The 15,287-nt window shown below is 43.8% G+C and overlaps 1 protein-coding gene across 1 annotated transcript in view; it reads left to right on the plus strand.

Annotated features, from left to right (window-relative positions):
- The window catches only part of LOC121855503, a 257,960-nt gene that overhangs the window by 16,660 nt on the left and 226,013 nt on the right, over positions 1-15,287 (plus strand). The window contains 1 exon segment of the mRNA XM_042350478.1: positions 7,398-7,462. Within this exon segment, the coding sequence (XP_042206412.1) occupies positions 7,398-7,462 (65 nt within the window).

A 15,287-nucleotide genomic window follows, 5' to 3' on the forward strand; every position in this document is an offset into this window, starting at 1 on the left:
ACATAAAAAGGTAAATAAACTGAAATAAGATAAATAGAGAGATAAGAAAATTAAGATACACAGGGAAGGGAGAGAGAGAGAGGGAGGGGGGCAGCTCCTTGCACACACCGTGAAAGTGGTCACCATATGTTCAGCTACACAACCTCCCAATTTTCAGGTCACGTAGGTTCGACTCCCGACGTGGGTATAGAGGTTGACCCATGATAGGGAGGTGGGGCGATGATCAAAGAAAACGGGAGATGGGGAGAGAGAGGGGGGGGGTGCATAACAAGATATAGATTTTGTTTATAAACGAGGAAAATGTTGAGATAAGTTTTCCGTGTATTCTTATGCTTTGTCCCTAACACACACACACACACACACACACACACACACACACACACACACACACACACACACACACACACACACACACTTTACAACATTAACAAGTACGATAAATACATTTAATATAATATACATGAGATCGCTCGAATGACAAAAATACGTAAATAATTATAAAAATGATCCCCGAGAAAGCAATATGGCGGATGTAGCTATTAAATCAAACACTGCAAATAAGTGGGAAGAGAAAGCAGCGGAAGGGAGTGACAGTAACAGAGGAAGACGGGAAGGAAGGGGGTGGGGAAGAGGGTAGGAGGAGGGGGTGGGGGAGAGAGGAGTGAGGGAAGGAGGGGGGAAGGACATACGAAAAAAAAGGAGTATTCAATTTCCGGTAATGGCAACTTCTTCCCGGTCTTGGGTATAAGTTCTGGGAAGCGTGTTGATAGAACCATTATTTTTTGTTTAAAGGAAGGAAGAAAGAAATAAATTAACTATCTTTAATTTTTTCCCGTCATTCTTAGATCTATGAACGTTACAAAACAGTTATAATAAATCCGGTGTTTATTGTACCCTATGGCTGATAAGAGTCTTGAAGCGTCTTCCATATGCCATCCAGTGTTCCGTTCCTGAGTATAAACGACTGGATCCCTTGTGTTATTGTGTTACGTGATGATAATATTGAATGGTATACCGAGCATACCCGATGTGCTTCTGAAGATGTGAAGTCATGCGAGAGGTTATTGGATTACGTTCGGGCGATTCGCTTTTGTTTCTGCGTCTGTACAATAAACTATACTGTAGACTCTATAAATAAACACTCACCAATTACATAAAATAACAAAATAATAACATAATGAAGAAATAAGACTATTATCTTCGTCTCGCTTCTCTTACGTAAAATAAATTCACTTCGCGGGCCATTAAATTATTTACGTCCGTTACACAACTTATTTGCAGATTCTGTTTACATAACCTGAATGACCTGGCTAATGTTATCTGATGGTTACACCCTCTTTACTCTTATATTCTCTCTCTCTCTTTCACTTTCTTACTCTATCTCTTTTCTTTTTGTATGGTTTTCTGTCCATGTTTCAATTCCTCCATTTATCTGTATTCCTCTCTTCCTTCATTCTAACCTTTGCTTCCCTCCCTCTCCCTCGTTATCTACTCTCCCTTCCTCCCTCCTTTTATCCCTACCCCACTCCCCCTCCCTTCCACACCCCCACACGTCACCGAGATAAGATAAATGCCCTTCTGTCAGCCGTAAGTCGATCTTGATGACATTCTGCCTTACATCTGTTGAGGAAAAAAACAGATGGCGTTGATAGCTCTTCCGCCTGGGAGAGAGAGAGAGAGAGAGAGAGAGAGAGAGAGAGAGAGAGAGAGAGACCCTGTGCTTTTTCTTAACTATCATGTCATCTTGTCACCACTAAGTGCCCCTGGAGGGTAGTTACCTCCCAGACGGTGACTGACCAATGGCACGCCTTCCTTCCTCACAGGTCATCACGGGTCACTTAGCACGTTTGACCTTTCACACTGGAGCTTTTCACAACCCAGTTTAGGGGAGTAGCGAGGTCACGATGGACGATTGTATCTGTCTGTCTGTCTGTGGCTGCGTGTCGTGATTCTCTGTCTGTCTGTCTTTTTTGTTACCGTTTTATTATTTCTATACTCTCTCTCTCTCGCCATCACCGCGTGTGTGGACCACCGGGTGAGCAGTTACCTGTAAGAGTTAGTTAAGCCAACAATGGTGGGTTATCTTGTCTGGAGTGTTGTGTCTTGTCACGACCACACCTCCCCCCTCCCTCTCCCCTTACCTATCCTCCTACCCTTCCTCTTCTACATCCCTATCCCCTTCCCTCATCCTACTCCTCCCCTTTTTCCTTCTTCTTTCCTTTCCTTCCCTCCACTTCTCACCTTACCTCCCTCCCTCCCTCCTTCCTTCCCTCCCTCCCTCCCTCCCAACTCCCTCCTTCCTTTCCCTCCCTTCCTCCCAACCCCTCCATAATTCTTCCTTTCCTTTAAATCACACACACACACACACACACACACACACAATACCTAACAAGGAGGTGTAGACAGGTTAACTACAGGTGACCTCAGTAATCCGTTCATCATTTGTTTGAGTCAAAACCCCGCTATAGTTCAACGTTCTCCCAAGCCTCTACTGACGATGAAATAGCTGTTCACCCCCCCAGTGAACGGCATTGTCTCAGTGAACGGCCAGTCGATCATCATTTACCTCACAACCTGTATTAATAAAGAACGTTTGTATTAAGGTTTACTAGGAGATAACACCTTGCCGTTCACTAGGGTTAAAAGAACGTATTAAAGCGGCGTTCTGTCGATGAGTGGGTCTAACGTGACTCTACCTATACATACATATATACATACATATATACATACACACATACATACATACATACATACATACATACATACATACATACATACATACATACATTAGAGAACGTATGCTAAGGTGTATTTAGAAGTTACGCTCTTTTCATTTCACCTGAAGTAATTGAATGTATTAATGGCGTTCTCACGGTGCTTGGCTCACTTAGGTACGTTCTCTATCTTCAGTTAAAAGGGAAAATATTTATCTTAAGGATCTTTGAGAATCCGGGTCGTATATATGATTTTTTTTATAGCGTAACCCTGAAATAATGAAAGAATTCGCACTTTTATTTGTTCTTTCTATTTTTCTCTCTAGCTTTTCCCGCGTTAAATATTGTTGACACCTTTAACTTCATGTGGTCAAATGAGTCATAAATTAACATAGTTTCTCTCATGATATATAATCTGACACAGTTTGTTTGTTTTGGTATATTGTTTTGTTGAGTCACATCTACCAGCGTTGGATTTTCTTTTTTATTGCTACGTAAAAAAAAAAAAACACTGTGGTTGGGAGAGAATGGTGAAGAATCAACAGAAGAATCGTAAATGAAGTGAGTTTCACCTAGATGGTCAGCCACTTCCCCGTTAGTTTAGGAGACATCACAGCCCACCACCACCACCACCACTACTACTACACCCCGGGGTTTCATCCACCACACAAACTTTTCACACATCAAGACATTTACCCAACTTCAGAATAATAATAACAATGATAATAATAATAATAATAATAATAATAATAATAATAATAATAATATTAATAATAATGATTTAGTCAGTTTATGTTACGTAGAATCAATCAGTGTGTGGTGGAGTCTGGCTACGTAAGGACCTCAAGTTACTGAATATAGCGGATCGTGGGAGCGAAATTATGAGTGTGGGAAACTGACTATTACGTAAATTGTACTTATAAAACACACACACACATACACACACACACACACGTCTTACTAATGCCCTCCTTTAATCACTTTACCTCACACCTCATAATTATTCCTCTCTCACCTGTTTTACAGCATAGAATCTACCTATCTAGCTACCTGCCTCACTCGCCTTTCACCTGTTGTTTACTCTCTACTCGCCCTATAAGGTTTAATTAGTACTCCATGGGCAGGTGAGATGGAAATTAAGGTGTGTGTGTGTGTGTGTGTGTGTACTGGTTTGGTTGTGTGGTAGTTGTACAGTACATCAATTGGCTGGTTATAGTTGTGCAGTAGTTATAGGCATTTACCTATAGTTATACAGGGATTATAGATGATAGCCCCAGTGTGGTTGGTACATACATACAAACATACATGGTTATTTATTCAGTAAAAATCGCCATACAAGTTTACATTGATTCATCATATATACAGACAGTGTATACATATATTTAATGTATATAAACAGTGCAGGTATACAAACAATGTATATAGATAGTGAAGGTGCATTGTTATGGTGAAGTAAACACCGTAAGACTGACATTGACATATATAACACAGTCACTATCACTCGTCACGGTTTACATCATCAAGTAAAGTGTTCATCTGCCTCCCCCCCTCCCCCAGCTGGCCCCTTCACCACCCCCCAGTTGCCCCTTCACCACCCCCCAGCTGGCCCCTTCTCCAGCTGGCCCTTTCACCACCCCCTTCCTTCCCCTGTGTTGTGATGTGTAGTGTAGATGTAGTTCACTGATACCTATACAGATGATCTCAGTTGTATTATGGTCATACAACTGTTGTGAGGTTAAGAGACATGATTATTGGGGTTGGGGGGTTTTCTCTGGATCCATTTTGCCAGCAAGGAAGAGGTGAGTGTTTGATCATGCTACCTGTTGAACTAGAAGCTCCTCCTCCTCCTCCTCCTCCTCCTCCTCCTCCTTCCTCCTCCTCCTCCTCCTTCTTCTTCTTCCTCCTTCTTCTCCTCCTCCTCCTTCTTCTTCTTCTCCTCCTCCTTCTCCGTCAACTCACTGTGGACTCGAACCAAGGTCCTTGTATTACAGGCCTCAGGGCGTACACACTGAGCCACGCCTGTATCTTATGCTAGCTGGGTGTTGAGACTGTGGTACTTGTTGTGGTAGTCGTTGTAATTGTGGTAGTCGTTGTAATTGTGGTAGTCGTTGTAATTGTGGTAGTCGTTGTAATTGTGGTAGTCGTTGTAATTGTGGTAGTCCTTGTAATTGTGGTAGTCGTTGTAATTGTAGTAGTCCTTGTAATTATGGTAGTCCTTGTAATTATGGTAGTCCTGGTAAGTGTGGTAGTCGTTGTAATTGTGGTAGCCGTTGTAATTGTGGTAGTTATTAAACATTTTAACAATTACAAGAGTTTTTAATATATTAACGACTTGGACGACCATTTGTACGACCTGTCTCTGTGACGTAACATACATAGGGACACATGTGTTACCAATTACGAGAAACTAATAGGCACAGGTTCGTGTGTGTGTTTGTGTGTGTGTGTGTGTGTGTGTGTGTGTGTTACCTCAAGGTCGGGTTACCTGTATATGTGTGTTACCAGGTGGTTAATTACCTGGAGCAGTGAGGTGCTCCACCCACTGACCAGTTATTCCACTCTGGGCACTCCACCCATACCTACTCCACAGAGGAAAGTCCACCTATTCACTCACTCCACCTTCTTAACCCACAGTGGATATCGACCCACTTACCCACTCCACTTACTACAGTAGATATCAACCCACTTACACATTCCACCTTCTTAACCCACAGTGGATTCGACCCACTTACTCACTCCACATACTCAACCCACAGTGGATTCGACCCACTTACTCACTCCACATACTTAACCCACAGTGGATAGTCAACCCACTTACCCACTCCACTTACTTAACCCACAGTGGACATCAACCCACTTACTCCACCCACTAAACCAGTTACTGTAGTGGGCGCTCCACCCATCACTGGCGCCACTAGCAGCAGCAGGTGATTCACGCCCACTGATACAAAAACTCAACTTCTTCTCGTTGTGTTGATGGCTGTCCCGGACACTGCTAGAGGCGGGTGTTGTGATGACAGAGTGTACCGTACAGTAGTTCACGGTACAGGCAACTCACGGTACAGTAGTTAACGCTACAGGCAGCTCACGGTACAAGTAACCCATGACACATATATTGTAGGATACAACTAGCCCATGGTGCCGGTAGCGGGGGGGGTACATGTAACTTACGATACAGGAAGTGCAGGGTATAGATAGTGCAGGGTACAGGTAGTGCAGGGTACAGGTAGTGCAGGGTACAGGTAGTGTAGGGTACAGGTAGTGCAGGGTACAGTTAGTGCAGGGTACATAAAACATGCAGTTGACGTGGGTGCCAAAACGGGCATAGCGAAGGGCAGAGCTGGTAGTGTAGCACAGCATAGCAGGTTACTGGTGGTGGTGGTAGTAGTGGTGATGATGTTAGTTTGAGGTATGATTGTGGTGGTTGTAGTTGTCGTAGCGATAATAATAGTGGTTGTGGTGATGATAATAGTGGTAGTTGTGATGGGGGTAGTAGTGGCGGTTGTGATGATGGTGGGTGTGGTAATAGCAGTGGTTGTGGTGATGGTAGTAGAGTAACCTTGAGATACCACCACTACCACCACTACCACAACCACCACTACTACCACTACCCCGGGCCCACCCTGACACACCTTCCTGTTTCTGTCTGTCTATCAATCTGTCCGTTTGTCTGTATGTCACATCTGTAGAGCTTCGTAAAGTTGATTTGTTTCATGGATTTTTTGTGTGTGTGTGAGAGAGAGAGAGAGAGAGAGAGAGAGTGAGTGAGTGAGAGGCGTTCGCCTGCCACGCCATTATAGTGTAGCCGAAGCCAGGGTTGGTAGGTTGGGTGTGGACGCGGCCAGCAGAACCAGGAGTCCTTGACGCCCACACACACACACACACACTCACACATTTTTTAAGGAGTTCCTAGGGTCGACCTGAAGGACCTAGGGGACTCTATCTGTTACACCTGGATCTGCGAGCCTTGTAGAAGTGAAGGGACCTGAAACTTTCCCTCCTAGGACCTGAAGAATTATTCCTGTGACTTGTAAGTCGTGAGGAATCTTGAAACTTTCCCTGAAATCTGAAGGACCTGGTGCCACATCCCTGACCTGAAATATCTGAGGACCTGACGAAGGCCTCTCAGTGATCTGTAGCAGGCGAAAGAATCCTATATCTCGAAGGATAAAAAAAATCTATATGGGACACTCAGCTGGCGTCCTACTCGCTACCTCTATGACCTGGTGAAACAACCTACAGTACCTGGGACCTGCTGCATTACCTGGCGAACACCTGACCACTAAGAGAAGAAAGGAACAGAACGATATATATGTCCTGTAAGATATAAGGACCCCTGTTGACACGGTTACGGATCCCTGGTGTCTGTTTAAGGATCCCTGATGTCTGTTTAAGGATCCCTGAGGTCCTACCAAGTCTCTAAAATAGGACTTGGATTATGTTGGAACACCTGACGTCTCACCTATGACTTAGAGACACAGACATACAGACAATCAGACAGACAGAAATTCAGACAGGCAGACAGACGTACCCTAACCGTCAAGTATATATAACCACCTAAACTGCAACACCTAAGCTGCACGCCACCGGCTACGCAACACCCTAAACAACCCCCCCTCCCCCATTAACTACTGTACTACGCTATAATCATGTGTATTAATTGGCTTTTTTTCTTCTTTACAGCGAAATTGGAGCCGCCTGGTGCGGGCTTCATTATAGCGCTAGCATTCATCACACATATCTCAATGGTAAGTACCTGGCTTATTGTACCTGTGTGTATGGATGTATGTATGTTATATGTATGTATGTATGTTATGTGTATGTATGTATGTATGTATGTATGTTATGTATGTAATGTATGTATGTATGTTATGTGTGTGTGTGTATGTATGTATGTTTGTTATGTGTATATTTTGGGGACAGGTGTGTACATGATGGTGATAATGATGGAGGTGGTGGTGATAATGATGATGGTGATAACGATGGTGATGATGGTGATAACGATGGTGATAAAGAAGAACAGGCTACAATAACAACAAACAATCATAACCTCATCAATAATAACACTGAATAACAGACGCAGGTAAACGACATCAGCGCCACAAAATCCATAACGGTGGGAGGGTGAACTAACCACCAGCAAAACCCATGTTATAAAACTCAACTCACATAGTTTCTCGGATGGTACTTAGAGCAGACGGAACTGGTTGTGGCGCTAACAGGAGATGAGGAATATAATTAGAAGGGCCCAAGAGAGAGGGGATATAGCCAAAGATAAACAAAAACTAGGGCTTGAAAGTGAAAGGGGTTTTTGGTTATGTGATCGGGCTTAGGTTATGTGTCCAAGGGAGTGTGGCTTCCTGGTTTTTATTATTATTATTTCTCCTTGACGCGCGCCGTGCTGGAGTCAACCCTGCCCTCCCCTCCCCTCTGGCTCATAGGATTACTGCCCACACAATTTGGGAGTTCTCTGCCACATTGTGTTTCAAACAATCTGACCCACAATAACAACTGTTGTTCTCTAACTAATGCCCTCAACCCCAGCGAGAGGAGTCGTGAAGTCACCCTGAGGCCATGAGGGCACCTTGGGGTCACTTTGGGGCCATGAGGGCATCTTGGGGTCACTTTGGGGTCACCGCCACACAACTCCCGCCAGCCGCTGCCCCGATGTGGTGGAAATAAGGTGAAACACTTCCTCGCTTGCTGCTCGACCGGTCACCTTTACGGCGTCTACCTGTTGAGAACGCTGACCTTTAAGGCATCTACCTGTTGAGAACGCTGACCTATACGGCGTCTACCTGTTGAGAACGCTGACCTTTAAGGCGTCTACCTGTTGAGAACGCTGACCTTTAAGGCATCTACCTGTTGAGAACGCTGACCTATACGGCGTCTACCTGTTGAGAACGCTGACCTTTAAGGCGTCTACCTGTTGAGAACGCTGACCTATACGGCGTCTACCTGTTGAGAACGCTGACCTTTAAGGCATCTACCTGTTGAGAACGCTGACCTATACGGCGTCTACCTGTTGAGAACGCTGACCTATACGGCGTCTACCTGTTGAGAACGCTGACCTTAAGGCGTCTACCTGTTGAGAACGCTGACCTATACGGCGTCTACCTGTTGAGAACGCTGACCTTTAAGGCATCTACTTGTGGGTTGTGTTGTGTTTGTTGTGTGTGTGTGTGTGTGTGTGTGTGTGTGTGTGTGTGTGTGTGTGTGTGTGTAGGGATTTCAACGAGTCAGTAAGTGGTAAGCTCAAGATCATTAGATTATTAGTATTATACCTGTTAGATAGATGGAAGATAGATAGATAGATAGAAAGAAAAAAAAAGATAGATAGATAGATAGATAGATAGGTAGATAGATTCATACATATATTTTAAATGGTAAAAGAAACTTGACAAATGTTCACTCAGACACTAATGGAAATATCTTCACGCTCGCTTATGTTGCCAGGAAAACACAAAAAGATATTGATGTTGTGGAAAAACACCGGACACTATTACCGGTTGTGTGTGAATGGGTGAGATAGTTTCAACAACACCCACTACCCATTACTACTACTACTACTACTACTACTACTACTACTACCCATCTATCGATTTAATAGAACCCACGTGTTTTAGGGCATAAAATAAGGTTCAATTGGGTTAGGTTAAATTTATCTTTAAGTTGGATTAGTTTAGGTTTGGTTAGGTTAGGTTAGGTTAGGTTAGGTTAGTTTAGGTTAGGTTGGGTTAGGTTAGGTTAGGTTAAGGAATAAAGGAGGGAGAAGGAGTGGAGGCGAGGAAGGAGTCAGGGGAGGAAGTGCGGCTTTGGGAGGGGAAGTGGTGGGGGAGGGGGTGGAGGGACAGGAAGGGGTGGAGAGGTAATGGAGGAAGAAGGTAGGGAGATGGGAAGTAATGGGTGGGTGACGGAGGGAGAGAGGGAGAGGAGGGAGAGGAGGGAGAGGAGGGAGGGAGGGAGGAGAAGATAGCAGGTGATGACACAAAAAGGAGAGTCAGGGTGTGTACCGCTATATCCGGTGCTGGGTCTCGGAGGGAAGGGGGGAGGGAGGGGAGGGAGGAGGGAGGGGGGGGAAGAGAGGGAGGGAGGGAGGGAAAGGGGAGACGACCGACCACCGTCTGCCTGTCTGTGCACCTCAACGCATGGATGGCGCTTAGCAATTGACGCATGGCTGTGACGCATGTTGGAATGATATCCTAGCTTTAATGTTTAACTCATGAGTACGATGACTTCCCCACCAGAGTACAGCCTTAAGACGTCGTACTCTGAGGGGTTACGATGTACTCTAAGGGTTAAGACTTCGTACTCTGAGGGGTTATGACGTCGTACTTAGGGTTACGATGTACTCTAAGGGTTAAGACGTCGTACTCTGAGGGGTTACGATGTACTCTAAGGGTTAAGACGTCGTACTCTGAGGGGTTATGACGTCGTACTCTTAAGGGTTACGATGTACTCTAAGGGTTAAGACGTCGTACTCTGAGGGGTTATGACGTCGTACTCTTAAGGGTTACGATGTACTCTAAGGGTTAAGACGTCGTACTCTGAGGGGTTTTGACGTCGTACTCTTAAGGGTTACGATGTACTCTAAGGGTTAAGACGTCGTACTCTCAGGGGTTTTGACGTCGTACTCTTAGGGGTTACGATGTACTCTAAGGGTTAAGACGTCGTACTCTCAGGGGATTTGACGTCGTACTCTTAAGGGTTACGATGTACTCTAAGGGTTAAGGCGTCATACTCCAAGGGTTAAGGCGTCATACTCCAAGGGTTAAGGCGTCGTACTCAGTAAGTTATCATACTCAAGAGGTTATATTACTGTACTCAGTGGGTCAATTCACCATACCCATAGGTTAACATCGTACTCAAGGGGGTATAAAGAAACGCACACACACACACACACACACCCACACTTTTAAACCATACGCCAGACAGTCAACTTTCCATGGGTGGTTGGGTGGTTCCTTGTGTTTATATCGTGTAATTAAGGTAGAGGCTTGGTTAGTTAGGGTTAGGCATGGTTAGTTAAGGTAGAGGCTTGGTTAGTTAGGGTTAGGCATGGTTAGTTAAGGTAGAGGCTTGGTTAGTTAGGGTTAGGCATGGTTAGTTAAGGTAGAGGCGTGGTTAGTTAGGGTTAGGCATGGTTAGTTAAGGTAGAGGCGTGGTTAGTCAAGCTGAAGTGTGGTTAGCTAAGGAGAGGCGTAGTTAGGTAAGGTGGTCAGGAGAGGGTGACGGTAGGACAGTAGTTAGTGGTCAGGATAACGGTGATGTGAACTGACACACACACACACACAGAGGAAGTGGGTACATAGTGGTGATTGGTGGGCGTGGTGGTGGGCGTGGTGGGTCAGTGGGTGGATTGGATAGTGTGGAAGGAGGAAGTTGTCTGTAGGTGGGCGGGTGGGTGGGAAGGGAAGGGGAGGGGGCGGCCAATTACGCCCCTTTGGTTTAAATTCTGTGACCAATTGAAAAATACATGATTATGTTAGGTTAAGTTTAGTTTTGATTTGGTTAGGTTAGTATAGAATGTATGCTATTAATCCACCGCTATTATTACAGACTGAGAGATGGTGAACCTGTCTTTTCAGGCCGGCCAGTCTGACGTCACCCACGAAGCTACGAACCCACATATTTTCATCTTGTTTCTCCCTCAGTCACCCCGCCTCACTATCTCTCATGAGGACTAAAAAAATGATTAAAGGTGACTGACCGAGACTAATTATAGTTATTTATCCAAGAACTAACCCGAAAAAAATGGCTAACCTTGATATAATGACTAGGATAAGCCTATGTTAACTTGATCTTTATTCTAATTGTAATGACGGCGTTTATTTATTTATATTTTATTAACAAAGGCCTAGTGAACGAAGATTATAACATTATAGAAAACGAAATGGAGATCGTAGCAATGTAAAGCATAGAAAGAAACTAAGTGAATGAAGGGAAGAATTTTGTTCCCATTACATACAAGTACTCTTTATAAACTGTGTAGTGTCTTATATTCACGGTAGTTATGGCACTAGTTTTTATTCATCCTTATTTGAATATTTACGTAATAATGATTTATTTACTCTATAATGAGCCAAACCTGAACCATTTTAAGACTAAAATGAAATAATGTCGATTTTTTCCACCCAAACGTTTTAAGTGTAGTGGGCGTGACGCTGAGCTAACAGGAGCAACAATCACTGGCTTTCACAGTCGACGCACCCACAACAATGGTGGTCACTCATCACTCCTTGTTTACCCAAAATTGAAAGGAATCACTCAGTAAGCGGCGGTGTTTAGCTGACATAAATATCTGGTGGAACAAGTCAATAGTAAAAGAGACCAGCCAGTAGCTAGTGGTCCTTAAAATGACGTTAAGTTTTAAGCGAAAGGCAGACGAGGTAGTTACTGACCAGCTACAGAGGAAGATGAAAACTTTTATTGTACCTGGTCATGGTGTGATGGGCCTAGCGTTCTACTTCACCGAGCAGAGGTAAGGCTGTCAGTTTCTCGTCATTAAATGCTGTCAGTTTCTCGTCATTAAATGCTGTCAGTTTCTCGTCATTAAATTCTGTCAGTTTCTCGTCATGCTGTCAGATCGTCATTAAATGCTGTCAGATTCTCGTCATTAAATGCTGTCAGATTCTCGTCATTAAATGCTGTCAGTTTCGTCATTAAATGCTGTCAGATTCTCGTCATTAAATGCTGTCAGTTTCTCGTCATTAAATGCTGTCAGTTTCTCGTCATTAAATGCTGTCAGTTTTTGTCGTTAAATGCTGTCAGTTTCTCGTCATTAAATGCTGTCAGTTTCTCGTCATTAAATGCTGTCAGTTTCTCGTCATTAAATGCTGTCAGGTTTCTCGTCATTAAATGCTGTCAGTTTCTCGTCATTAAATGCTGTCAGATTCTCGTCATTAAATGCTGTCAGATTCTCGTCATTAAATGCTGTCAGATTCTCGTCATTAAATGCCGTCAGTTTCTCGTCATTAAATGCTGTCAGTTTCGTCATTAAATGCTGTCAGATTCTCGTCATCAAATGCTGTCAGTTTCGTCATTAAATGCTGTCAGATTCTCGTCATTAAATGCTGTCAGATTCTCGTCATTAAATGCTGTCAGTTTCTCGTCATTAAATGCTGTCAGTTTCTCGTCATTAAATGCTGTCAGTTTCTCGTCATTAAATTCTGTCAGTTTCTCGTCATTAAATGCTGTCAGTTTCTCGTTTTTAATTCCGGATTTAGAGCGCTGATTTATTTTATGTATTTCTCAGGGTCAAGACAGTTGTGTTTTTGTGTCGGATTTCAGTGGATATAACTCAACATAGTGTTTCTTTGACGTGTTTCCGAATATAAGTAATGGTTATATCACCAAGTTGTATGTATTTCTGGATATTGATCACTGTTATGCTTGTAAGTTATGAATTTTTAAACTTAAATGAGGTGTTGTCAGGCTCGTAAACGACACGCCTGTTAGACCCTTGTTCAGGAGGATGCCCACAGTCACGCCTTGTTGACATTACCACCATCGTCACTGTACACACGATGCTCTCAGTTGTCCCACACACTGTACAGGCTGGAGGGGTGGTGTTAGATTATCGACGACTCAGGCTGTCAAGAAATGATGAACTTCGAGTCTCCGATTGAAACATAAGCTGTCGGGAATAGTAGCTATTTTGGAAGGCAAGCTGCTAGGGACTCTTACTGTCGGGAAACAGGCTGTCGGTGACTCAGCTATCGTGAAAGCAGGCTGTCAGGTATAAGAGATGAAGGATGTGGTGTTAAACAAGGTAGTGGTACAAATGATGGTGTGATGGCGTGTAGTGTGTGGGTGGGTGTGGGGGTGGGGTGTGTGGGTATAAAGGTAAAGCGTTGTTCAGCGTGTGGGAGGGAGAGGGTGACGTGTATGGATGACTAAGCTTCGTGTAGCGTCTTGTAGGGTGGTCTGCCGTATACAGTCGTGCCGCGTCGTACAGCGTGTCGTAACATGGCATCTTGTAGCGTAGTCTTGTAATACCGAACAGTGCGTCGTGTACCGACGTGGTCTATCGTCTTGTCTAGCGTTGTATAGCTCCGTCTAGCGTTGTATAGCTCAGTTTAGCATTGTATAACCTGCTAGCGTTGTATAGCTCCGTCTAGCATTGTATAGCTCCGTCTAGCATTGTATAGTTCCGCTAGCGTTGTATAGCTCCGTCTAGCATTGTATAGCTCCGTCTAGCATTGTATAGTTCCGTCTAGCATTGTATAGCCCGCTCCAGCGTTGTATAGCGTTGTATAGCTCCGTTCAGCGTTGTATAGCGTTGTATAGCTCCGTCTAGCGTTGTCTAGCCCGCTCAGCGTTGTATAGCTCCGTCTAGCGTTGTATAGCTCCGTCTAGCGTTGTCTAGCTCCGTCTAGCGTTGTATAGCTCCGTCCAGCGTTGTATAGCTCCGTTACTTGTCTAGCTCCGTCTAGCGTGGTGTAGCGTGAGTGTAGCGTCTCCTGGGTGCTCACGTGATATTTACCCGGATCATCGTAGCGTTAAAAATTGTGGGATAATTTCTTCCACTCCTCGAATTAATGGTTGTCTATGTATGTATGTATGTACATGTATGTATGTATGTATGTATGTGTGTATGTATGTATTATAACGTACGGATGTGTGTGTGTGTGTGTGTTGGTGGAGGTGTAGTTCTTCTTGCAGTAATTTTCACCGCAGGACAGTTTTTCTCACGTACAAAAATAATCCCTCACGTACGGTCGTATTTTTGTCTTGAGAATATTATTTTCACCGACTCTTTCTGCGATTTTCACGTGTACAGTATTTTTTGTTTTTTCGTTGTCATTTTTTCTTATAAGCGTTGTTATATTTGTGTCTGGTGTGTATGTATGTATCGAGGTACAACAATACGGCTTCCAGGTTAATATGTTTTATGGAAATATTTAGATATAACAATATTCTCTCGTGTACGATACTTCCTTCATTTTCTTTTATTAATATTTCAGCGTTTATAAGTCCCAATACCAATACATTTAAACGGTTACGAGTGCCGATAACAATACATTTAAACATTTACGAGTGCCGATAACAATATACATTAACGTCTACGAGTGCCAGTAACAGTACCTACTTGTGTACGATAATAGTTCTGCCACACACGATAAACATCACTTTAGGTGCATCTTCCTCGCCAACTTCACGGGCGAATAAGCACAACAAGGAGGGAATTGAGAGTGTTGAGGGCGATAATGGGGTGGACGCTGCAGACACACGCGTATTATTTTTTTATCTCCGCTATTTGCATGTTGGTGTTTATCCTGTGCTGAACGAAGGCTTATAAAATGTCGCCATATTTTTGGTGGTCCCTCGCCCCAAGCCGCTGATTAGTCTTGTTTTGAAGTACACGATTCTCTTCATTATTATCCTTCCTCCATCTGTCTGTGGTACGTGACGCCGCTGGTTCCTTGGCTTGGCTGGGAAATGTTGCGAGTCGCTGAGTGACTGGACAGCTCGATGAACATGTCTCACTACTGAAGATTAACAGTGCACATTTACTGGTTGACTTGAGGTAAAGCAAAAATATAATTCGAAGATAATTTTAGTGTTTGCCCA

The sequence above is a fragment of the Homarus americanus genome, unplaced genomic scaffold (genome assembly GCF_018991925.1).
Source record: "Homarus americanus isolate GMGI-L3 unplaced genomic scaffold, GMGI_Hamer_2.0 scaffold48406, whole genome shotgun sequence".
Lineage (NCBI taxonomy): Eukaryota > Metazoa > Arthropoda > Malacostraca > Decapoda > Nephropidae > Homarus > Homarus americanus.